The 27,009-nt window shown below is 39.8% G+C and overlaps 2 protein-coding genes across 11 annotated transcripts in view; both read left to right on the forward strand.

The window, feature by feature from the left end:
- Positions 1-17,447, forward strand: part of SORBS2 (sorbin and SH3 domain containing 2) — a 153,738-nt gene extending 136,291 nt beyond the window's left edge. For all 10 annotated transcript variants that reach the window (XM_082759334.1, XM_082759340.1, XM_082759333.1 and 7 more), the window contains 4 exons: positions 77-280; positions 11,266-11,315; positions 14,492-14,598; positions 15,403-17,447. In XM_082759334.1, the coding sequence (XP_082615460.1) occupies positions 77-280; positions 11,266-11,315; positions 14,492-14,598; positions 15,403-15,464 (423 nt within the window). In that variant the 3' untranslated portion in view covers positions 15,465-17,447. The remainder of the gene's footprint in view (positions 1-76; positions 281-11,265; positions 11,316-14,491; positions 14,599-15,402) is intronic.
- Positions 3,176-6,094, forward strand: LOC309877692 (uncharacterized protein). The gene has a single exon (XM_082759341.1). It carries the CDS (start codon positions 4,122-4,124, stop codon positions 4,941-4,943), a length of 822 nt encoding a protein of 273 aa, XP_082615467.1. The 5' UTR covers positions 3,176-4,121; the 3' UTR covers positions 4,944-6,094.
- Positions 17,448-27,009: the final 9,562 nt, after the last annotated feature.

The following is a 27,009-nucleotide window of genomic DNA, read 5'->3' on the forward strand; positions in this document are numbered from 1 at the left end:
GTTAAAATAATATCATCTATTAAAAATTCAATTTACTACTCATCTGCTGATAACTCATTTTTCTAATGTGTTCCAGGGAGACAAAGTAATTCTTCTTAAGCGAGTTGATCAAAATTGGTATGAAGGTAAAATACCAGGAACCAACAGACAAGGCATCTTCCCTGTTTCCTATGTAGAAGTCATCAAAAAGAATGCCTCAAAAAGTGTTGATGACTACCCCGACCCTCCTATACCCCACAGCTATTCTAGTGACAGAATACACCACTTAAGTTCATCTAAGGTAAGGATTTTTTTTCTTAGATATCACCCCTAGAGTGGGTTTAGAAGGACTTGTAAATTTTTTGTTAACATGGTAAGATAATATATAATTTATGCATTCAGTACAATCTGTTTTCTTTCCCACATATGTAGAATTGCATAACTAGCTTGTCATTGAAGTATTTTTATGGCAGAATGTCAGTCTTATTTCTGCCAGGAATTTTGCCTTCTTCTTTAGCTATTAAATTATTGAGAGTAGGGCTAGTCAAAATCTGGGCAGAAAAAACAAGCTGTCAAAAAAAAAACAAACTATTCAGACAAAATTTGAGCATCACGGAAATGTCTAGCAGACTCTTCACAATGCAAAGTGAAGATACACCCATCATCCTAAAAGTCTGTAATCCTATAAGCACGCAAAGGGCAAATGAGGGTAGTTTGCATGGGGGACACATCTTGCCAAGAGCCTTCAGTTCTATGCCCTTCAAAGCAAAGGAGAACAGCTAATGATTGTGAACCATAACCTTCCTCCTCTTGCCATGGAGGCTCTACAAGGAGGCTGTTGGTACAATGGCAGTTCTCTGGATGGGTGTAACAACAGTGACAGCCTTGCGTCATCCAGGAGTGATGCACATGTCATCACATTGTCAATGAGCTTGGATTCAGACCTTTATAGTTGTAATTTTTCACACCGAATGCCTGTCATAGTTTCCGAGTTCTTTTCCTTCCTAGTTTATAACCACCATAAATCACATTACAAAGAAGATCCCTGTATTCCAGTTTATCATTCACTTTTGATATTTCACAGACTCCTGTGCCAGGAACAAAACCTCTTTGCAGTGATAGAAACTGAGCAAGTTTCTGTATACAAATGGTGATTAGCATTAATGTATTATCTATGATGATTCTGAGTACTAAGGATGGACTCCTTTCCAAATCTTCCTCTTTACTGTTTTGTTCATCTCTTTAGTGTGGGAGATCGGTTGTGTGTGAAATTTATAAACCTTTCTCGTATCCTGCTATTAACCTCTATTTGTTTCAGTTGGTTTTGCCCCATTTTCTGCTTTCATTTACTTGCATACTGCTGCTTATTTAGATGCCTCAGCTTTGAGATAAGTTACACATTTATTTACAGCTTTGGGGACAGATACCAAAAGATGTCATTTATAGACAACTGTGTCCTCTGAAAATACTGCTTATGGCTAAGCAATATTAGTTGCTTTATAGTAGTTGCTAGAACAGTTCTCTTAAGGTTTTTTTCCTGAGAATGTATCGCAAAGGAGAACTAGCTCCTCTCTCTTCCATTCCAACAATATTGTTGAATTGAAGTAGCAACTGTATCCTCAGACTGATCTTCATAAGCTACGGCCCCTTCTCATTACAGGAATCTGAAGGTGATTCAAGAGTATGAGGCAACTTAAGTGCTACATACTACAGAGCTGTCTCTCTGTATTTGGAGATGCCTCTCTCCTCTCATCTTCTATGGAATAGGCTTGTCTCTAAGGCTTCCTGCAGCTAAAGCTGTTTTTTGTGTAACCCCTATAACCTTGTCAGTGATGCCCTTGAGCACAGGTGATGCTTCAGAGTATTTGCATTCAGGTAAAAAGTACATGCATGTTAAAACTACCCTGTAATTTCTTAACTTCATAAGTTATTTATATTTTCCTGTAAGTTGATAAAATGCCCAAACCTTGAACGGGAAAGAGTAAAATCAAGAGGAACGTGAAGGCTCCCGATGATTTATATTGAATATTGTCTAGAATTTTTAATTGGATAACATTATTTATCTCCATTGAGAATAGAAAACAAATAATTAAAGTAACTTAGTAGACATACCTGAAGTGCAACACCTTAGTTTGTACAGCCTGTGACAACTCCAGAGCTATTGATGGCTGCTCCTTTTTTTAAGGCTGCCGTGATCAAGCATCTCGAGTGTGCAGGTGCAGAGCATCAAGTGTGCTACATGCTTGTCCTGTCTTCCACAAGTATTTGATACAGGGAGTTTACAATGACCAGATTTGACCTAGTCTTTACAGACAGGTAGAGATACACTCAAATCTTTCATACTACTGTTACCAGCATTGCAGCAGGAGTTACTCAGCTACTTTTTCCCCATTGTGTATTTTTACAGTGGTGATAGTCACATCAGATTACAAAACTGTCCTGCCACTGCTGTTAAGTAACAGATGAGTTCTGTAGGACAGGAGAGGGGAAATAGCCACCTTAATAGCACAGGACATTTTTGCAATCATCTGATTCTAGCATCAGTCCAGGAAAAAAAAAAAGCCTCTATTGACATTCTTAAACAAACATTTTTTTACAACTGGACTCAGATGTGGCAATGCCATATGAGAAAGCCGTCTTGTTCCTGACTACCTAGAAGGGCTTTAGCAGGCCTGAAGGAGTTCTGGAGTTTACCACAAGTGCTGAGACCCCTCTTCCTATTCCTTTGTTGTTTGTTGTTTTGTTTTTTGTTTTTTTTAGCATGTAACTCACTTTATCACTCCTGTTGCTAGAGCAATTGCTCTAAATGTCTCTGGCCTAATGGCAATAAAAATAAATAATATATATCAAGAGCAAGCTCTGCTCTCCTTAACTTGGCCTAGAGAGTCTATAACTTTAGCTCTAGAACAGCCTGTAGCCACAGGATGCAAAAAATGGCAATGTCTCCTGGACCATAGTATGATCCCTAAACTATGGGCTGGAAGCTCTTTTTCAAGAGTAAAGATGAAGGACAGAGCTGGAATGCTGTTCATAACAGCCCAGCTATGTTTTAGCAGACTGCATTGTACCCGTCTGTAGACTGTATACTTTGGTACAGAAGATTCTATTGCAAAGGTTTGCCTAACTTTAAAATAAAGCCATTTGCCTCAAGAAAATTCCAGCAGAAGGTAAGTAAATTAACCTTTCTTCTCTGTGATGTTAATTTGGCCAGTTGAAATTATTTTCTAGTGTAATATTTAAAATCTAAATTAGTCCAAATAATCTAATCTTTCTGCATAATTAAAACAATGAGATCAAAATATTTTCAATTCAATTTTAACTTTGAGGATTAATAGTTACAAAAATGCATTTTCAGTATTTACTGAAGCAATGGATATCTACTGATGCTGTGTACGTATGACTCACCAGTCTCTCATTCTTACAAAAGGACGTTTCTTTTACCAGAAGGATACTTCAATCAATATTATGTAATGCTACTCAAAATATACTGCTGTATACTGTGCTGTCACTATTTTAAAAGCTTTGTTGACTGCCTACATTCAGTTAGGATAGAATGTACCTTTCACAAATGTTGATGTTATTTTAAACCAGTAGGGTTACTTTTAAGGAAAACTGCATTCTGTAGCTGCTTATGCCTTAATAAAAGTATGCAATGTATTTAAGATGTTTCTTAAGCATGCACTGAGAAGTACAAATATTAATATTAGGATAATTAGAAATGACCACTGTTGTTAGAGCTTTAAAGAAATACTTTGAGACACCTGAAGTGTACTTCTGACAATACTGTGCTCATTGGGGAAAATCGCATTAATTTTAATTGTATGATTTAATAAGCTGTGACAGGCTCACTAACAGAAAGCCATACATAACATAACTTTAGCAGATCAAATGCAGGTTGCCTTCCTGAATGTAATGATCCAGATCTGTCTTGATGTTTGACATTTAAGTCCCAGGCCAGAACCTGATACAGTTTCATTTTTCAAATGTCTTTTTTGCTGTTCTGATTCATGTACTAATGATTTCAGACACCCGTGCTCACTGAAACCATACCCTATAATCCAGATGATAGCACAGACATTTTTCTTTTCCAGTCTACTCATATCCTAACTCTCTGTCGTGCTTATTTATTTATTTAAATTCCCATGTTTTTCTTATTTTTGAAGTTGCCTTCCCAAGCACTGTCCCCACCTCCTAGATACTATTCCTCCTCTTGGTCACACAACGATCAAAAGACTCTCCAGGCTGCCACTAGCTACTCATTTGCAAGACCTGTTGGTTTTTCACCTACAAGCTTGTGCATCTCACCTCCTCCACCATTTCCAGACAGTTTTCTTTGTGACTTAGAAGAACTCAGTTCTTTGGCATTAACAACAGCTCAATCCATAGCAATCTCCCCATGTAACAGAATTCACCGAGTTAAGGATGATCATTTTATTCCATACACAGAGGTCTCTCTCAGCTCTCCTACAGCCCTTCCTCAGCCCTTTCTCCAATCTACCTCTACCTCATCTTCAGCCGGTTCCTCTCATGACATAACACACAAGCATACAAGCAACACTACCAAACCAAGAAAAGATAAAGACTTGCAAGGTATACTTGGCTCTTCGGTCACCAAAGCAGCTAGAGACTGGTCAGATACTACCAGAGAAGGTGAACATGGTGGTGGTGGTCTCTGTAACGTCCCTTTGCCACGTAAAGGTGGCTCTGTCTCCACAGCGCTAGTTGCAACTGGTGAAAACGAAGATGAGATCTGTGCAGCAGATTTGTCAGTTGACCTAGGGTTTCAGTCAAAGCCTCAAGAACCGGATTTCTCCAGAGAAGCACAAGACACAACAGAACTGACAAAGCTCTATATAAAGGAGGATCTGAGGCAGGACACCTTAGCATTCCCAGTAGCAAGTACAAGAGATTCCATAGTAAGTTGTGAAGGATGCACCTCACCGAATATCAACAAGGTATCTTAATTTCAGAAAAAACACGGCTTCTGTGTTCAGATATCTTAGTACAAGTATTCTTTGCCTTCTCTTGTATTTATGCTTTTAATGTACTGTGTACAGGCACAGTTTTATTCTATTGTGCTGAATACAAACTGTCAGGGCACAGTTCCTTCCCAGAAGCAGGTGTAGACACCATCGTCAGTTCTGTGGCGTCTCAGTTCTGCTGATCCTTCCCCTTCTGTCCTTGTTAGCTCCCATCAAGTTTCCGACACAAAAACCCAGTGAGCCATCCTCCTCACCATCCCATTATGTGCTGCCCCTTCTGAGTACAGGACCCCAGGAATGCTGGCAGCAGTATTGAGGGAAGGACACGTCTCCTGCAGAGACTCAGAGGTTTGGACCTCGCATGTGTCACTTCACAAGCTGATATATTTATAGTAGACCCTGTTACGAGAATGTGACTAATAACAGATCAGATTATGTTTGGCAGTTAAGCAAATCCTTCTCCCTAATGCCTGCCCTGGTTCCTCTCTGGGACAGTACAACACTGAACTATCCTGAATGTGTGCTAGCCATTTAATGCCATGATTTTGCTGCAGTTTGTGTGGTTTCCAGGCAAAAATTTAGAAAAGATTTTTCTCAGTCCAGCACTTACTTCAACAGTGAGTCCATTCAGGTAGTTGTTTTGGCTAGCTCATACAAAATGGTAAAACAAGTTTTCAGACAAATGTAAAGCTAGTTAATTAGAAGGATATGCAGACATTCTTTGCCCTTACTTGACCTGAACAACACAGAAGCAAAACGCAAGAATAGAGGTGAAATCCACTGCCCCAAATAGCAACCTGTTTTAATTTCTGAGGGAAGAGTTTTCTCCCAGAGTAGTAGACTGACTAATAATAAAGTTAGCATCCCATTTCTGACTGTTCACGGTAGTTACATGGCTCAGTGGGCATTTTACGTCCTTACCAGCTGGTTGTACAGCACAATTACATCTTATTTTTCTTGAATGTTTAAGCCAGCTCTGCTTTCTATGGGAACATCAGGAGAGTCTGATCCTCCTTCCCACCTCCCTTCTAATCCACCATTTCACTCTGCCAAGGCACCAGCTTCTCACTCAACATCCCCATCTACTGCTTCCCTCTCACCTCCTCTCCTCTCTAAACTCTTACATCGGCAGGAGAAAGACGCTACAACGTTAAAGGTAATTGCACCTCTCGAGTATGGATTGTTGCAAATCTTCACATATAACCGCAAGGCTAACACTGGGTATGATCTTTTCCAATGCATTTTCTCCCTTACTAACATTAATAACATAGCACATGGCAGAGTAAGATAGGCATTTTTCAGATGAAAAGCAAGATAAAACTATAACCATTATAATACAATGAAATAGTGCAAAGAGATACCAGTCAACTCAATTTCAATTCCATACCAGAACTTCAGTAACTCTTAATTAATTGAAAGAACCAGGATCATATCAAAGTACACAGAAACTAAGTAATACTTTAAAGTGTTTTCAATTTCAATTTAAAACCTAGGAGAACAGTCCCAAGTTTCACAGTAAAGCACTACTGCGTAGGGTAACATTCCAAACACCAGCTCTATTAGCCAAGACCTGAACAAAGATTATTCCCTCTTCAAGGCTACGCTCTGGGGCAGAAAAATGAGTTCTGGAAAGAGTCTATGGCTAGACAGATAATAAGGTCAATTCCCAGTGCAGCTTAGCCCCACAGTCAGTTTCCAGTGTTGACTTCCAGAGACTGTCCCTATGACAAGGAGAAAAAGGGCACATACATGTAAAATGTTTCAGAAACTGTCCTAGGAAAAGTGACCGTGAAATCCATGGCAAAAAATACATCCTTGTCGAAAAACCTACTACATCATAGACTGCAATGACAACGGAAGACTCAGATATATCAGACTTCAAGAAGTCTTAAGGTTCACAAGCTATGCTGTATTTTCTGAAGCAGGGAAGAGACACAGGAATTCTTGCCAGCAGATGAATTTGTCATGGGCCTTGGACATGACAAATGGCAACATTTGTCATGTCACCTCTAGGAAGGGGTAAAACACAGTACCACATTTTGTTTCTCCCACTTTGAATAAAGGAAGCAGAAAGGCACTGAGATTCTTTTTTAGGTGGCCCTGATATTCCTTGTCCTTGTTTGAGCAAGGCACATTAACCCAGCTGAAAATAAATGGAGGGAATCTCTCTTGGGAGTATATAAAACCTACTCCCGAGAATCTCCAAGACAGCGTGCTGCTGTTTATTAACTATGGTAGGATGTACACATTTCTGTCAAATATTTAGCTGATTTCCTGTGATGGTAACAAACTCCAGACTTGTCCTTGCAGTACTTTCCATCAAGTGCATAGCTGGTTTCTAAACGCAAATGTAAGGTCTGTTGTCTAACGGCAACCAATAACATTTGTCATTGGCATTTCCAAGATAACATTGCTGCTGCATTTTTCCTGCCTTGACTGAGTCACTTCAGTAGGTACACTTCCAGTAGCTTGTCTTACTTCAAATGCATACCTAGTGCCTGAATAATCTTTTATCTGTAATGCCTGAGTGCACATGTCAGAGCAGCAAGCCCTTGGAAAAAAGATGCAACAATGAAAATGCCATCTACTAATAGTACCTTCCTTTGCACCTGCAGCATACGTGTCTTTGTTACTGAGGAAAGCATGTCCAGTTTGCATGTGTGAATGAAGCAGCAAACATCCCATGGTGCTTCATTCTTAAACTCTCAATTGACACAGTTTTTGTGGTTTTTCTAGGCTAATTTAAAGAGAGAGCTATTTGTTATGGGTAAACCTCCTCGTAGCCCTGTGATGACTAAGAGATCCTGCAGCTCACCTGTCAGAGGTCCCAGCTATTCACACAGGGTACGGTACTGGCTGCCCAGTATGCAGTAACAGCATTTCCATATACCAGGATCTCAGTGTCTGGTCTTCCAGTACTTCACGTTCACCCAAGTGTCTGAACGCTATCAGTATGTTGTGTTTTCCTCCGATTGTGCTTCTGTGCTATGTCTGAGTAAAGCCAACAGGTTTTTGTGTGCCAAAACTTATAAGTCTGTTAGTGTATTGTATCTCAGCAGTACTACATAGTATTTCCAGTGCTACAACATACAAAAGATTGAGATTCTTTATATACAGCTTGTTCTTTTCTGATTTCCAAGTATTGCTAGTTTATTAAAATTATAGTTTGCAGGAGTTAAAATTATACATCACTGCATGTGATACAGGCTTTTGTGATGCTAAGTTCTCGTTCTTTTAGTCCGTGTGCTTTTCAAGATATTTTGTCACTACTGTGTTGAGTTCACTTGAAACCTTCCCTTCACCTTTCTCTTCCTAACTGTAATATAACAATAACATGTAACGACTCTACTTTTTTTTTTTTTTTTTTTTTTTTTTTTTTTTTGAGGAGGGGGTCCAATTGTTTAGAGTTTGCCTGTGTTTGGCACAAAAATTTGATTTGAATTATGAAAAGAACCAAAATTGAATTTGTGGGTTATGTTTTACTTTCTCTTTAGGACTAAATTATTCTCTGCATCAGCTTCTTAATGTTCGGCTCTTGAACTGTTTTCCAAGTAGATCACTCATGATCTTAGATTATCTTTTTTCTGGTGGTTCCCTTTACAAAGTTTCAACCTAAGATAAGCAGCTTTGTTTAATTCTTCAAAAAGTCTAGGGAAGGCCTTATTTGCAACAAGGTACGAGAAGACAGTGCTTTCTTCATCACTGAACAGAAACAATTCAATCATAAGAAGATCAGCATTCTTATAACTGGACCGGCACCATCTCAGAGAAAGTCCAACCGGGAGTAATAACCATGAAAGGAATAAGCACCATGAAAAAGGGATTAAGCCCTATTTTAATTTTGCATGAATCGCGTGCAGATGGTACGTTAAGAGAACTGTATCCGTCAATACTTAGCGCATTTATGAATTTAATTCCAAAACTACAAAAGCATAAATTGCACACCTAAGTTACATGTTCAGGACTATACAGAACTATTATAGGCAAGGATACATCAATCATGCACGAAGGTCAAGTGCACCACTGGGGCCATTGACTTGACTACACACTTCTTAACATTTTTGAGATTAGGCCCTACTATTTTTACCAAGGAAACAGGATAGTGTAGTGAACCTAGGCATAGCTGAAAGACAGAAATTCTAAACATGAAGAGCTACCATAGCGGGGTACATTTCATTGTATCTCTTGAACACAATTAGCCAGAATTTGCAACAGTCCCATTCTAGCCAATACCACTGTATATGGGGGAATGAAAATGGGGGAAAAGCTCCCTAAAATAAGCTGGGTTACTATAAAAGAATACATTCAGATAGAGAGATCCAGGGTCCCCTGTTCAGACATAGCACAGATGATTCCACCTTCATTTTCCCAGACCCTAACTCAGCCAAACTTTCCTCTGTAGCAAAAACATAGACTTGAAAATCCTTACTCACATAGATCTTCTATCATCTGTTTCAAGAGTAGTTAAATATCAGAAAATCATTTTACAGTGCTGAAGCATATGCAGAAAAAGAAGATAATATTGACCTATCAAATTTCTTCTTGGCACAGTATATGTTCAAAGCATTAAGTCATTTGTGGTAGCATGACATTGACTTTCATTGTTTGCAAGAGATATTGTAACCTCAATTTTCTTGCATCTCTGACTATCTTTCTCATTCAGCTTAGTTTGAAACCTGACGAAAGATGAGCAGAGAATAAACTCAGATTCCGATCCAAACACCAGGCTATCTGCCCAGTGGGATATTCTCTTCTTGTTTGATAATTCAGCTGTTGAAGGGGTTTTAACAGGAACTGAAATATCTAATTTGAAATCTTTGTTGTATTTCTAAGCAAAAATCATCCATCTTTCTTATATGTGACGAGAGGTAAATGAGGGAAAAGAGAGAGTCAGAGCTTAGAATAGACTTTCTTGCCCCTTTAGAACCTGTTTCCCTCTCATGGATATGAATAAAAGTTCTGTTACCTGCCTTCCTGCATCCCTAGGCACTTTGTTATAATTACACTACATACACTATGAAGATAAAGTGGAAAACATTCACAATATTTTCTACATGTAAACATACAAACATGATGAAAAGAAATTAACTACTTCAATTTCATCTGGAGGTATTGGGAAGAAGAAAAAAAAAATTAATGCATTTTAACATTCAATTTGTATCATCAGGCTGTGGGTTAGATACCACGCCCTTCTCCCATGGAAGACTGCATCACCTTTTTTGAGTGAACTGAAGCAAGATGGACTGGAACAGTCAAACGTGGGCAAGAGAAAGCATGGAACACTAACACAAACCCCATGGCTTCAAGATCAGGTTGCAGTTTACTCAGTTCATGAAAGAAAGTGTCACAAGCTGTGTTTGATATCCACGCTTCCAGAACAGACACAGTTCCTAGACCTGTACAAACTGTCAGTCTCCACAGCATGACTATAGGGCATCCTCAGTCAACACTGCTCACATCAAGTGCTCTTCCAAGCAGCTGCTCCTGGTATTTCTAGCCTGAGCCAGGCTGTAATGTGTGTAATTCAATGTCTCCCTAAGCAGGATGTGGTTTCCATAGGGGGCTAATATTTTTCATTTCCATTTTAAATTTACTAGATATAAATGGTGCATCACCCACCTCTAAAGGGGGAAAGATAATCCTTTCATAAAGCTTTGCACTGGAAATACGTATTACTACTACTACTTAAGTAAAAGTGTTAGTTGTTATTTTCACACAATTACATTTGCGTTCATTCAAAAATTCTCTCTGTTCTTTGCCTCCCAACAGCCTGCATGGCTTTGTGCTGCCCCTTGAGCTAGAACAGAATTAAAGCGTAGCATGTTATGCCAAGTTAGTACCCTGTGTGTGTAATGTAAATTGGAATGTTGTTTGTCTATGGATAGTCTAAATTCTGCCGTTAAGTATACAAGATTTTATTTTTGCTTATCTAAAAATATACTTCACCCAAGGAATGTATAACGTTCATCAGTTGCATTTGATTTATCTAATTCTCTTTCTGTTTCACAGTGACGAGGCAGCAAGGTTCTATTCCAGCTTTTCACTATACTATAAATAGATTGTTGAAAAAGTTCAGTTTTGTTTTAGTTTTTATCTTGTCCTCCAAAAAATCAATCTTTAAACCTGCCATGATTCTGTTGCTTGCAACATCTCTTAAGAATTTAAGGCGAGGTTGGGTATGTGGGGGGGTTGTTTTACATAAGGTAGAATATGAGCTCTCAAGCAACTAAGCATCATGCACCTATCCAACTATTTGGACCTTAGCTTATAAATCTTTATTACATTTCAAATCATTTCATTTCAGCCACAGCGCCCTGTGCTTGCTCATGAAAACATACACACTGGGGGGGAACCGTAAGTATACTTCTTGTCTACTAAACCAAAACCTAACTTTTAAGCAATAGCCAGCACATCTTCAAATAATTTGTTAACCTGCCAAGTACAATTATGAGGGGATTTCAGAAATGTCCAGATAACCACATGATGTAGGAAGGTAGCCAAGATGGTCCCAGAGGGCAAAGCCCAAGTTGTATAATTTACATCAAAGTAAGGCAGACATGTCATCTTGCTGCTCTCCATCGATTATACTTAAAAGGGGTAAGAATTTTGTAGAACCGAAGTTTGACTTATTCTGTTGTTGTTCTCTCCCTTGTTACATCTCAGCAGAATCCCAGTTAAAGACTTAGCATTAATCCAACTCATCTGCTCTACTGACAACACAGATTCTTCAGAAACAGTTCTGAATGTTAACGGAGAGAAAAAATAACTTGATAATGTTATTCACGGGAATGCAGGATCAGGCTTTTTGGTAGTATTTACATATGCAACTTAAAAGTTAGAAATTGGAGAACCTAGAGCTCAGGTTGTATTTTCACAAACAATGTAAGAACTCAAGATAAAGCATGTAAGACTGTTTCAGTGCTGACTATAGAATCCAAGTTCAATGCAAGATCCTTTTGAATTACTTTTTTTTTTAATCCTGCTCCACTGATCATTGAAAGTAGTAGCCCTTCTTCCTCTAGCATCAGAGAGCTTTGGAAGAAGCCCTATTAGATGAGTTCTCCTAAGTGTAATTAAGGCTTAGCATCTAAGAATATTTAATGGTTAAACTGAAGAAACGACAAGAAAAGAGGAGGAAACAGTTACCAAATACCAAGACCACATGTAATGTATAATGAAAACTGGGTATTCTGCTTTCAGTCTCACTGAACCCATTTTTCTCAAGCTTTTGTTAGAATTCTTGAGTGTACTGAAGCACCTCTCTCTGTTTTGCAAACAATAATTATCTAATTAATTTTGTTCAGTATAATTTTAGTAGTTCATGACTAAAGGCACTCAATCCTAAAATAACAAACAGAAATAAATTTAAATTGTGAAGTAACTGTTGTCTTGAATATGTATTCTGTCAGTATTTAAATAGTAGTTTTTGTATTTAAAAAAAATCCTAGATTAGCAAAAAGTGAATGAAATGACTACAAAAGGAGTTATTGAAATGGATTAGCTAAAAATTATTAAAACTAGATTTCTGAAGTATGAAGAGTGCTAATTAGGAGGTTTTTGTTACTGTATTTGATTAAGTAATTGGCTTGAATCCTATTCATGACACGGTACATCTGCAATTCCTGTATCTTTGGGAGCTGTATTTAATCATTTTTGGAATATCATCATAGCTCTGCTTTCCTGGAATAGTGATAACCATGACAGAAAACAGTATTACCATTTAATTTTTGCACAGATTGTTCTTATTTGCTCTAGGCAAATTATCAAAGGTAATTGGTTAAATGACCGTCCTGTTTCATTTGGTTAGTATGATTAAAGTACAAGTTCAGACTTTTCAGATATGGAGAGGGAACTGCCAGTCATGGGAAACTAAGTTAAAAATAACTTTCTTGGAACATTGCCTTTTGTTTCTCCAAATCAGCACTGTGAAAAATAAGTATGCTTTATTCAAGAAGACCATCATTACACCAAGCCTAGCACCTTACTGTATATATGATTTTCAAATGGGATTTTCAGGAACGGGAATTTTTTTACTGAATTAAGTCTCATTTAAGCCATGGAGGGGAAAAAAAAAAAAAAAAAGAAAAAAGCACTTTTCCATTAGCTCTGTTATCATTCAGGCATTTTCTGTAGGAACACATCAAAGGGGGAGTTACTGTGTTTTTAGTGGGGAGAGGAAAAGCAGCGATGTTCAGTTTCAGCCAGTGAACTGTTGCTAAGAAAAAAAAATGGGCATCACGAGGATGATGCTTTGTTTCAGCAGTGGGAAATCAGAACTCTTTCCCTTCTATAATTCCTGCAGTCGTACCCTGCTCCTTTACATGCAGAGCCGTCGCTGTGCGCAGATGGTTAGGAAGCAGGCAGATTCCAGCTCTGCGGGGCTCATGGGCTTCTGCTGCAATCTTCCCACGGGCTGTCTGGCTAAGCACCCACAGCTCCCCCCGCTAGGAGTTTATTGCTGTTCTTTCAGTTCCAAGAAACTCAATTAAAAGCTGACGAGAAATGAAAAATAAGAAACGTCCCAGTCTCGTAGCTCTTTCCAATTATCCACCTCACATCCTTTGAACTGCAGCCCCTGGCAGAGGGGAGGGTCTGAACAGTGCTTTAATTTCCATCCTTGCGTCTCCCAGTTGGACTCAAGACACTCCCTCACTCTCTGAAATTTTTGTTTGTTTTTAAGAACTCAAGAAGTTCCTCTATATAGCCTTGCCCTCAACCTGTTTTTGGTCGGAGTCTTGGATGCTTCACCTTCTTTCACACATGACTGCCCCTACCCATTCTTCTTCTTTTTAGCTCCCTTCTGAAGGGAGGCACTGCTCACATGTATTTTTTCCTCTACCACTTCTCCCATTGTAATCTTTTTTTTTTTTTTTTTCATTACTTGTCCAGCTTTGAGGCTGCTGTGACAGTTGGGCATTTTCAAGGCAGGCCCAGAGACCTCTATACCCATGAGGTATATGGGCATACACTAAACTTGCAACTGACCAGGTACCTCGGATGTACCTGTCAGTGTAGAACCTGTTTCTTCTCATTTCACCTGCCCAGCTTCCCTCCTTTTCTATTCACTACCTCTGCGTATCATTCAGGTGCCCTTCCCAGAATTTTTTTTCTCACTTTCACTACCATACCTCCTCTTCCTTTAGTACAGAAGCCTTTTGGAAGACCATCCCCTTCAGCCCTGCGGGTAAACAGGTAACATTTTGACCTGTTCCTACTTTAGCATGACAGAGGAAAAAACACAGGCTAGCAAAGGCTGTCCCACCAGCGAGAGGGCAGCTTTAGGAAAGCCTGCCTGAAGGGAGGCCCAAATGCAGAAGCTGCTCTCAGTACTCGAGATGCACGCAATTGCCTCAGATAAAGTAGGGTGTTTGCTGTAATAAGTACCTAGCCCTGATGTCCTCCACCAGGCAAAAGAAACCCCTGTACCTGAAGGGCGTGTTACTTATGAGTTAATGTTTAAACCAGCTTCTTTAACAAAGGTGCGAAGAGCTCTTTCTTCTTTTTAAAATGCATCGTTTGTCCTATTTAAGGTTTCAGGCTCTATATAACTATACTCCTAGGAACGAAGATGAATTGGAGCTCAGAGAGGGAGATGTCATTGATGTGATGGAAAAATGTGATGATGGATGGTTTGTGGGTATGTTTTAATTTGTTTCCTTTTTCATTTACTTTTTATTCCTGAACTCTGCTGCCCTGTTTGTTTGGTGTCTCATAAACTGATTAATTTTGGTATGCAATGTAACAAACCTGAACCTGGCTTTATCGGGAGAAATCCCCACCAAAATCCTCTGATATTAATGGGTGATTTTTCACTTGTGTACTTTGGATTTGGTGACATAAATGGACATGTGCCTCCAGTTTGTTGTACAGCGCTGTTGTCACTCCCACATGACACAAAGTGGGGCGTGTATTACTTCTCTCTTCATAAAAAAAATAAAAATGATAATTTACAACTTGCATGAATACCACTACAGAATTGGCTGTTTGTGAGAACCAACTATTACTGAACAAACAGATTTCATACCTAGGTCTAGACAAGGTGGCTTAATCATTGCATAAACCCTCATGCACACAGTGGCTAACTTTTTTATCATCTTATTAGTCCTCAGCATTTCAAAAATCCAAATTATTTAATTGCAAACAATTGATGTTGTTTAAATTAAATGATTTCTATGTATCAAGCCAAAATTTCAGCACATTAAAATCTGTGCTAAATCCAATCAGGCTATTCAATCAAATATGCCCCTTTCTTTGCTTTTTCCTCCCTGCAGTTATAATTTGTTAAAATTCACAACTCACAAGTGAAATTCAAAACAATGTAATTGGACTGTAAAGAACAGTAGACATGTTTGTGAAATGTTAACCAAAAATTTAAAGGCCATGCTTACACAGTGATTTCCTGTTCTTATTCCCATCTTTTATCTATTGCTTCTAATTTCAGGAACCTCAAGAAGAACCAAATTCTTTGGTACTTTCCCTGGAAACTATGTCAAGAGGCTGTGAATTTTTTTTCCTGCTTATTTATGCTGCATCTCTGCAACACATCTGCATAAAGCTGCTAGAAAACATGCTACACTGGCCTTCTGTTTTCTTGCTTGCAGTCTCAAATAGAGGCCACCCAGTTCATCCTCATCCCATCCCATCCACCAAACCGTTCCAGCAGTATTACAGCAACGACTGCAGTCTGAATAATTAAGCTTTTCTGAAGCAAGAGGAATCGGTTCAACATTTAAGTACTCCCTGCTTTAAAAAGTCTTTTCATTTGAAACGCAATAGGAAAAGCCTGGTGATGGGTACACAGACGAATGGCCATGGGAGGTGTGCAGGGAGAGGGAGAAATTCATTTGAGACATTTGTGGTATGAAATACCATGGAAAATACAAAATTTCAGCATGCATGTACGACAGAGGGGAAGTTGCTGTTTACAACTTAAAAAAAAAAAAAAAGTTTTGAGTTTCCACGTTCTTGTTAGCTTGGCAGCATTTGTTGCTTTCACTTTGCCGTATCACAGGTTTGCCTATTGTACTGGTTTACAATGACAAATTATAATATAGATTTTTTGCCTGCACTTGTATGTTGTAATATATGCACAGTGACTGTAAAATCTCAAGCAAGTGTAGTAAAAAACGGAAGAACTGCAAGTGTTCTGAAGGTGCAATGGTATTGGATAAACCCTTTTTTTACCCTATTAAAGCTATAGTGTTTTCTGTTATAAGGTAAGAAGTGCAAGATATGTAAAACCTCGGGAAACAGGATTTCATGAAGAGACAATGATCTAAGCATAGACAATAATAACCTGCTAATGATGTCTGACATTAAATGGTTGTAATCAAAGTGTCGTAATAGTCAGCAACATGAAATTTGAGAAGTTAGTGTTTTTATGTATCACAGGAATTTTAAGAAGCAGAAAGTAAACAGTGTTAGTGCAAAGGATTTTTTTCCTCTAACATAGCCACCTAAAAATATTCACAAGTATCATGTACTGATTTATTTCACTATATATATATATATATATATATATAAATATATAAATATCTATGTTAACAAAACCTGAGTTACACATTCTTTTTTAGGGATTTAGTACAGAAAAAAATCACAACTATTAAAACTGATACATTTTAGAGTTTTGTTCTCGTTTTTTGTTTTTTTTCCTGAATGAAATAAGTATTTGAAAACACACAATTTTCCATAAGCAAAGGTAAGCATAAATAGCATATGAAATTAAGTCACAGGATGATGACAACTATGGCTTTATAAAAAATAATAATAATAAAATCAGATTTCGTTTCTTCAGCACCTTAATAGATGGCAAAAGCTTCTACTGCGTTTCTCATGGGTATAGGATTGAAATTATCAACATGTATGTAGTCTCTGTAGCATTTTGTACATATGTTTGCCTTTTTGTACAGAGCCATTTGGTTGTTGATTTAAAAGAAAAAAAAATAAGTTCCTTATTTGATCTTTGCCCTCTTCACATACAGAAGATTTCAATGCATTTTTCTTTTCTTGCTCTATTTACCATAAGCACATCTGGATAGTGCAATTCTGTAAGATAGCATTTTATGCAAAACTTTACTAATTAAAATATGGTTTACCAGCCAAATCTAAATGTACATATGTCTTTATTACTGAGAAATGTCATTAAGACAAAGGTAAAGAAACATCTTTGTGCAGCATACCTTTATTATTGCAGATTTCATGGCAAAAGCTTTATATTTCAGAGGCTTTCAATTTTAAACTAGACCTGCATGCAGCTTTGCTGTGAGATTAATACCTATCTTTGATGCCATTTATGATTGAAGACTTAAACATCTGTTGCCTGTGATATTTAAAAAGTACTGTTTCTACTCTGTATCTGATTTTAGAAAAATACAGGTTTTTCATACCTGGCTTTCAGGTAACTGACTTTGAATTCCTACAAGCAAAAGGTCTCTGTGTTTGTTTGTTTTTTTTTCTTGAATAGACTTCTAATAAATTTTGCTTGGAGTAAAAGACTGTTTCCCCCCATCATTTCTCACAGTGTATATAGTGTGTATGACATACTACTGAAGTGTTACAAAACTATTCAAGCTTGTATACAAATAGTCAATTTGTCCTTGTACTGAGATTTTTTTCCCCACCACCAAGTGCATGCAGGTTATATATATGGGCAACTAGTGTTGTCCACACTGTTCCCTGTCAGTCCACTTTAGCATCATCCCTAAAACTCTCGAACCCAAAAGCAACACTCTGGGCTTTTTGTTTTTTGACAATGCTAGTCAGAGGTAATTCTTCTGTTGCCAGAGTTAGCTTTCACTCCTGAAGCACAACAGTGAAATACACAACAGACGCCCTGTGTATCCAGCAGAAGTTCCCACACCCTAAGCCTTTCCTTAAGAGCAAAACAAGAACTCTGTGCTGGTGCAGCCTCACCTCAAGTACTGTGCAGTTTTGGGCCCCACAATTAGAAGAACAAACTGTTAGTGTCCAAAGGAGGGCTATGAAGATGGTGAAGGGTCTAGAGGGCAAGACATTATGAGGAGGGGCTGAGGTCCCTTGGTTTGTCCAGCCCGAGCAGAGCAGGCTGAGGGGAGGCCTGATGGCGGCCTGCAGCTCCCTCACGAGGAGAGCAGAGGGGCAGGTGCTGAGCTCTGCTCTCTGGGGACAGCGACAGGACCCGAAGGAACAGCATGAAGTGGGGACAGGGGAGGGTCAGGCTGGGGGGTTAGGGAAAGGTTCTGCACCCAGAGGGTGGTTGGGCACTGGGCAGTGGTCACAGCACCAAGCCTGACAGAGTTCAAGAAGTGTTTGGGCAAGGATCTCAAACACATGGTCTGATTTTTGAGTGGTTTTATGTGGAGCCAGGGGTTGGACTCAATGACCCTTGTAGATCCCTTCCAACTCAGATATTCAATGATCCCATGAACTCCTCTGTAGTGACAGCACAGCATTAAGATTTAAGAACATACAGGTTTGGGGGAACATCTTACGCTCGGGGCTCTGCCTGCAACACTGAACTTTCCCAAATTAATACCTCTGTTCAAACAGCAAGGTTTTCTTTGCCAAAGACAAAACACACAAAGAAGTAGAGCACGCAGGCAGCAGCCTTTCTTTCCCTGAGCAGTCACGCAGCTATTAGCAGTGCCTCAGGTAGCGCCTTGTTCCTGCTTCTCCAGCTCACACTGGCCTCCACTGCTAGCTGGTTTCCTCCCAGCTGTGTTGGGCTTCTACCTCTGAAGAACACAGCAGAACAGCAAGCTGCATCCTGACACAAATGACCTATTTCTTCAGGCCTGACATACATGGTTTTGTCTTTCCACTAGCTAGGCTGTTAAAGCACCAGCACAGGAACTCCTCCATCAGCACAAACACTGCCTCTGCTGGGAGTGATTTCAACCTGGCCAAGGCCTTATTTAGCTAGAACTATTACCTCTGAGGTAAACATATCCTTGCAGTGCTAGGTTAGCTTAAACCCACTGCATGTGTGTCTTCTTACAGCTCTATAAACTAATAGTGGATTGATTATACAAGCAAATGTCATGTAGTTTGTCCTTTTCTCACTGTGTGAATCACTGTAGGCTGTCACTGAAGCACCGCCTTGCACCATAGACCTGTACAAACTAAGGAGTAGCAAATACTGTGCTTTAACAAAGTGGTTTTGTTGGGTTTTGTTTGTTTTCCTGGAAAAGGTAGCCTAATATTAATAAAGGCAGGAAGCACAAGAACTGGTTGGTATAGTCACAGTAATTCTTACAGATGCCCTATCACCCCCACTCCCCCAAAAAAAACAATGCTAAGGATGTATTAAACAGTGTAAATACACAGAGAATTTCTGAATGGTTAAGGGTCTGAGTGGTTAACGATTGAAGTAGCATCCTCTTTGCTGATGAAACTTAATAAGAAAGGAAGAAAAAGGGAATAGATAAATCATCGTAATAAGAATACCAAGTCATCGACACCAGGGAAAAACAGTAGTGTTGATGTTTTAGTCAGAAAGTGTAAACTGACAAAAAAATTAAAGGACAACACATGGATTTCTACACAGCTGTGCTGCCTTAGGAATACATAGGTCACGTAACCAGAGCTTCCCAAGAAGCAACAGATTGCTTTGCCTACCCTTTAGCAAGCAGTCCGTCTGCTGTTCATCACCTCAATGGGAGGCAAAGGCCACTTCAAAACAAAACCAACCGCCGCCACAAGACACCAACAAACCAGGGAGAGCAATGCACGAGCATTTCAAGGTAATGATATACCCCAGCCCGAGCGAAGGGTCACCCCCACAGTTTTAACATTCTGTTGCCTGTGCCAAGCGGAGCACGTCGTCGTTCTGCAACGCCTGGCATTTACTAGCTGACTTTTAACTGCTGATGAACAGAACCGTGGCAGGAACACAAGGTGCTTCCTGTAGGTTCGAGAAAGCAATGCACGAGCTAACATGAAGCTAGAATTATGAAGTAAGCAGCTCTAGAAAGACCTCAGGTCATTGCTAAGTATATTCACCATGTAACTATAAATGCTGTAAGGGAGACCCTGGCTTTGCTCCAGTTAACAGCAAACTCCACTGAAGTCAATAGATCCTGAATTTTCCTCAAGACTGTATTGGTAATACAATTTCTATGTTAGTTTGGAAAGAAAATTGCACAAGAAAGGAGCACTGAAGCAACTGAATGTCTGCTTTGTGTTGGTTTTGTTATATCACAAACTGTGAGTACTGGCAGAGATCAGAAACCCCTTCTGTAACTGCCCCCACTACAGGGCACAGCAGACAGTAGGAACCCTTCTCTAGTATCTAATTGGCAAGTTAACCTGGAGTCAAATTTTATGTGACTCCAAAGCTGCAACAGCACGTTTAATAATTGAATTATTGGCCCTTTCAATATGTTTATACAGCATAATCCCTTGCTACATCCAGTAAGTATCAATCAGATCCAAACTTGAATCCACACATTTTACAGAACCAGTAGTTGCCAGACTGATAGGTAGCAATTGGTGCCTCATCCACATACAGTAAACAGGGGAGATATCTAAGAAGGTTTTCAGATCTACAGGTATCAAACACCATGCTATTTATTTGACTGGATGCAAAAAGAAACGCTTTTTAGTTTTATCAGTCCCAATTAGTGTGATCACTAAGTCTTTAAGTCCTAGCCAAAACTGACCAGTAGTATTTATCATTCTCGTCATTACAGTGAAATCACATTCCTTTGAAAATTACTGGTATTTTTTCTATTTATCTACCCAGAATACGATAACATTCACTGAAAGGGAAACAGAAAACTGAATGAAATCCTGCTTGCACGTCTTTGATTCAGAAGCTACTTAGGCCAAAGAAAGCAATGCTGGTGACATATGGTCTCTTACTCATGTATTTTTGTCACTCCAAAACAGAAAAAGAAAAACAGAAGTTTCCAGGTTAATGTGCAGTGATGAAACCATGGAAGAGCCTGAAAAATACTGCAGGTGTGATTTTTGGTTTAATCTTGTTGGTTAATATTGGGCACTTTAATTCTTTAGCAGCTCTGCACCCATAATTCCCAACTCTTGTTTCATTTGCATCAATATGAATGCCATATATAAAATAAAGCACTACAGAATTGTGCCTTCTAGTATTATATTTAAATTCTGCTTCTTTAAGAGTCATTGGGAAGGAGCAAAGCTCTGTAACGCACTATTTAATATTACCAGAAAGTAGAAAGCATGCGTGCTAAAATAGCTCTAATGCCAAGCAGCCCTTGCACAGGGACATCATATCTAATTGCAGAGCTAGTGCATGGAGGGTTCCACTGCAGCAGTGCCATTACATCACAAGTGACACCACAGGGGGAAGAAGAAGGAAAAAAAAAGAAAAAAAAAAGTGTTGACTGACAACCAGAAATGCGTTGCTAGGTTTATCCTCAGAAGAGATGCTCAGCAACTTGTTTCTTGTTGCCAACACGAATAAACTTTGAAGCCATGATTTCATCACCCACATGCATGCATAGCACAGCAATCCTCCTACATTTTCCATCCATCAGAAGAAAAAAAAAAAAAAAAAAAAAAAGTGATCCACTTTAAAAAATAACCCAGGAATAATGTCATTATTTCTGTTTCCACCAGTGAAGAATTACCACAGTTGCACGCAGTGACTCTTGATACTTTACCCCCACCAGGACTGAGCTGAGCGTGCAGCTGAAACCAGCTCTGCGGGCATGAAGCACTGGGGGCCTGAACACGTCGTTCTAGGGGGGGTGGGACACACAGCAGCAGCAATTTGCCAGATACACCCAGAGCATGCAGTGCCCCAGCTCATGCTTCCCAGCTCCCGGTCTGGGGTTATCGCTCGCAACTGTAACGTGAAACATGTACAAATACTGCCTTGGCTCAGGACCTGCTAAAGGCTTTTCTTACAGCACCACTGATTCATCTGTTATAGATAGGTGTTTTTCTACATGTAACGCGAAATACTTGAACAGGTGAGCATCAGCCCTTCCCCCCCTTAAACCACAGAAGAGAACAAATTAATGCGTTCAAAATGCCTAAGGTAGTAGAGGGCAACACGTACATGCCATTGAAGAGCTCTGTGCACTATTTATAGATGCTCTTCACCTGCTACCGGCAGAGCCAGCTCTGAGGTATAAGGCTCAAAGCAACACTACACACAGTCTGAAGTACTGAAGTCATATCCCACCAAGACCATAGGAAAACATCTAGGACTCAAAAAAAAAGCCACACATCTTGCTAGCCACCAACCAATCCACACCTATGTTCTGAAGCAAGCAGACTCCTGAAGAGGGGTACAAGATTTTTGCACCTATAATTTAAGTCAAAAGGGAGCTCTAAAAAGCAATCATCAGAAAAAAAGTATTAGCCTGAATCTATGTCAGCATCCAATAATAATTTCTGATCATTACAGTTTTAATTTTAAAACCAATGGGTTTTAAGCTGTTAAAAAAGCCTGACTTTCTAGTAGCAAAAATCACTGATACATGGCAGCACCTTAAAGCACTGCTTCCTATCCAAGCTCTCTTCATTTTTTGCAACATGCTCTTTCTTTGCTCCCCTATCTCATTGCATGGCCACAAACCGAGCAGTTTGAGCCAGGATTCAGCCCCCTGCAGCTGACCTGTCCTTTAAGGTCTGAACCTTGGTCCTTTAAGGTCTGAACCATCACTTTAATACAGATGAAAGTCACTAGATTAAGCTCTGCCACTCACAGATATTTTCACAGGCACATGCTGTACCTCAGGTAACCTGCATTGCTCAAACATCTGTGCCTCTAAGTATGCCTGGGGGTGGGGGGGAAGAAAAAACACCCAAAAGGGGGATGGCAGGGTGATTACCCATGGAGAAAGAGCAGTCCATTTGGGAAGCAGAGGCAGACAAGAGCAGGGAGAGCTGCTGGAAGCCCTGCAGATAAGATACATGGCCTAGTTAACGTAGTGCGTCTCAGCCACTTCCTTCATCACATGTACCCAGCGCCTCCACTAATGATCTTGCCCAGGAAAGTCTTAGAAAGGCAACTGTTGAAGCCAGATCAGGCTAGACAGCTAAGACAGTGAGACCAACAGGGGAAGACAAACTGCTGTAGCAACTTCAACAGAAGGCAACCCGACTGAGATCCTCCAGGCTCAGCAGGCCTCCTACTGCCCGCTCAGAAGGGCATCAGCCACTACTCCCTTCTGTTCTCCCACTCCTCCTCTTCCTATTGACCCCGAGAGGATTGCTGAAGGCAAGACAGCAAGGCATGGAAGGAAGAGACATTTTACAACTGGAAGACACGAGAAATCTGTTTTAACCCATTCAAGGTTACACTCTACCTCTTGCATCACCTAATCCAGACATCTAAGGGCACTACCTGCAGCATGCTATCACAGAGTCATCTACATTGGAAGAGACCTTCAGGATCATCGTCAAACCATTAACCTGACCAAGCAGCTTGGTCATCATTACCTAAAACCCAAAACTTCCACAGATGGAAGATGCCTCCTGCAGCAGGCCATAAAATATGTGCTAACTAACACCTTATGCAGCACATGATTAATGTTGGTTAGGAGGTGCTGAGGTAAAACATCCTGACATTCTCTCACATGGGAAGACTTTGGCAAGTCATTTTTAAGGTCTGGAAAATGCAAAACAGAAATTGCTGAGATGTGACCGGCAGGCAAGAAGAAAATCCAACCTCCAGGGACACTTTGTGTTTTTGAGTTTCCTGAACTTTGATATTTTTTATCGGGAGGGGGAAGGATTGTGAGGAAGAAGGGATTTACTTGCGTTTAAAGGCACTTGTTCTACATGCTGATTTACCTGTCTTCACATTGCAGAGAGAATTTCCCTTCGAGGGTAATCCCTACGGAAAGATGACCCTTAATTTTTGTCCTGGATTTCTACACTACTAGAAAACTTCAAGAGCTAAAGTTCTCAACTACAGTATGAATCTTAACTCCACACATGCCAGAGTACAGCAATAGGAGATGTATAAATGCTAGTTTTAAGACTCTGTGTTTGCATATATACACCCGACAGTTTCCACAGTAGCTATTTCAGATGCAGTAAATACTCTTCAGTAAAACTGAGACGTTTGTCATAGCTATGTTTCTGTTAGGTTTGCCCCCGATACAGTTAAATCCTCTCTCACAATAAAGCCATTTTTTCCAACCATTTTCTGAAAGCTGTATACTTGCTCCTAAATTTACTGAATAAAGGCAAGGAAAAAGGTACAATCAGGGAAGGTGTGAGAAGCATAATTAATTACACTCATTTGGCATTTTCTCTTGCTGTTAAGAAACTTATGTCTGTGCACAAGTTAATGGTGTCCTTTCAATGTGCAGAAATAAACCAAGATTAAAACTAGGAAAAGAGTTCACGTATAAGCTTAATTTTAGAATTAAGCCCGAGTAAGAGCAGCACACGTCAGGACTGTAGGATCCAGCTTTGTGGCTAGCTACAATCTGAGGCTGCTGATCTCTGGCTCCCGTCCCACCTCATACTTAAAACTGAGTGCCGTATTTGTCTTTCAGCTGTTGCTGTTTGTCATGACCCGGTAAACACGGCCAACTCTGCCATAGCAACTGCCGCTATAATGCTAAACCCAAGCCACAGGACAAAAGAAAAACAGATATAAAATACGGTAGTTTATGGAACATAAGATGACAATTGATTTTTTTTTTTTTTTAATGCTGGTCTCTTAGAGAAAATATTTGGAGGCTTTGGCACTTGGACCCCAAAGAGCTGTATTGTTGTCCTTACTTGTGAGCTCATCAGTTGTTTGTGTACAAAATCTCATCTCTTGGGAGACCACAGACATATCAAAACTGGGAGAAATTTAAGAAGAAAATCAGGAGCCCCATACAGGATGGGCAGTTTTGCTCCCTGCCTTGCTTTTCTCTTCCATAAAGGCACTCTGTAGCTAGCAGCAGAATTTTTCAACCCGTTATTTACCATGGAGGCCATTCTTAATGTCTGAGGTAGAATAATACTTTTAAAAAAAATATAGGGAACAACTGAAAAAAAGGAAATCCGATTTAAAGATCATCTAGATGAAGGCTGTAACTAATGAATGAAGTATAAATCGCAGTCATACAGACATAGGCATTTTCTTGTTTACCAAGAAATCACTGTTCTTTCCTTGACACTTCAGTTCTCATTCTTTTTCCAGATATAAACTTTTACCAACAAAAATAAAGCAGAAGGGGGAAAGCATACACAGGCTTGTTTCCACAGAGAGAAAATGCACAAACACACTTAGACACATGCACTTGATTTTCATGGAAGTTGGCAGAAACCTCACCACTCCAAGGTTTCTCTTATCGTCCAGTAAGAACTAAAAGAAATATTTTATTAATCCCCTCAAAAAGTGTTTTTTCTTAGAGAAACACTGTTACCATCTCATGCCTGAGGGATTTCTCTAGTCAACACAAATTATACTGTAGATCTGTTCCTAGTCTTGAACCTTGCAAAGTTGTCTAGAATTTTTGTCCCATGAAGGGCTGCAGATCAGTCAGCTCCTTCTCAAGTAGCAGCACAGGCAACGTCCACACAAATATTCCTCTTCCTATAATTTGCCTTTTAATCTTGTTTAGTTAAGAAGTAGATGAGGGCTAATTCTGTTGGACCTGTAGTTGCTCTTCTTTAAAGACCACACTTTTAAAATTACAATATATATTCCTATGAGTTAGCCTAGCACAGCACAGCATCCTGTGCCCGATTTAGACTCTGCACACAGTAGGTCGCATACCATGACTGACACTAGGATAACAATGACAAAATGCATGTCCCCAAAGAAAAGGAAGTTGAGAAGATGCAACACCTTAGTAAGATGTACCCAGCAGGAGCCGACTGGGTACATCTGAAACACTGGCAGACAACAGCCACTGAGGATCTACAACTAATGCCATTTCACAAACTAACAAACTACAGATTAACGTACCCTGCTCCCAAAAAGCTAACATTCCTTCTTTCACTTCTGTTGACTGTTCCCCTGCCTTTCATCACCGTACTTCCCTCAGAAAGACAGCCACCCAGCCTTGTTTGCGTTGCCAACACTTGGCTTGTGTCACGTAAGGCAGCACGAGACATACAGTTAGCTACCACTGGCATCCTGTTAAGTTGATTTTGGCCTACATGCAGGCACCCCTCCAGCTGTCAGCCCATGCACCCCCCCCAAAAAAAAAAAAAAAAAAAAGACATAACCATAGCCAACACTGCAGTCTTTGCCCTCTCAAGATGTTTGGGGTGAAGAAATTACCCCGACTACTGCAAAAGGTCCCAGACAAACAGTAATAAGGCCCCCAAAAAGCATTCCCATCCACTTCTACCAGGGCCACAGGCAAGGCCCCAACACCAGGCTGTTGGCAGGGTACAGGAGTCAATGTGCACGCTGCCATGTGCATGCCTCCCTGTGGCCACTGCCAGAGAGGAGCCCAACTGAAGGGATCGCCACCAGCCATTAGGAACAGTCTAGTAGTAACTCGCGTTTTACCCATATTGTTTAGAAAGAACAGGAGGGATACCTCTTTGCCATCCCTTTAATGAGGATGATAAGCTTCCCTCTGGAAAAATTAAGGAGGTCAGAGTTACCATGTAGGGGGGGAGGAAAGAACAAAAATGACATCTAAACTCAAACATACATAGAAATCAAGAAATGGGACTATTTTAGAAATAAAAAGTGAATCTTAAAGGTAGTACTGGGTTTCTTAAAAATTATGTTATGGTTCTCATTGATACATGTCATTACACACCTAATGAAGTATTTCAACTCTTTGCCCGAACGCAGTCCTATAATAAGTACCACGAACGGGATTTCATAAATCTAACAATTTTTATGTGCTATTTGTTCAGATTATGCTTAATGGCAAGCACATCAGATAGTTGTTTAACAGCTACTTTATGGTGTTTAAGAAAAGTTATATATCTAAGAGTCAGCATGAAGCATACTGGACTGATCTGCTGCACTGGCAGGCAGCCCTGCTAACTTCTTTCCAACTTTACTCTTCTGGAATGAGCTCTTTCAGTTCCCAGTGCCAAAATAGGCTTTAACTTTAACCCAAGTAAGGGATCAGCTTGCCAAATTTGAAGGTGACGTTTGATGCTA

The sequence above is a fragment of the Aythya marila genome, assembly GCF_965140915.1.
Source record: "Aythya marila genome assembly, chromosome: 4".
Lineage (NCBI taxonomy): Eukaryota > Metazoa > Chordata > Aves > Anseriformes > Anatidae > Aythya > Aythya marila.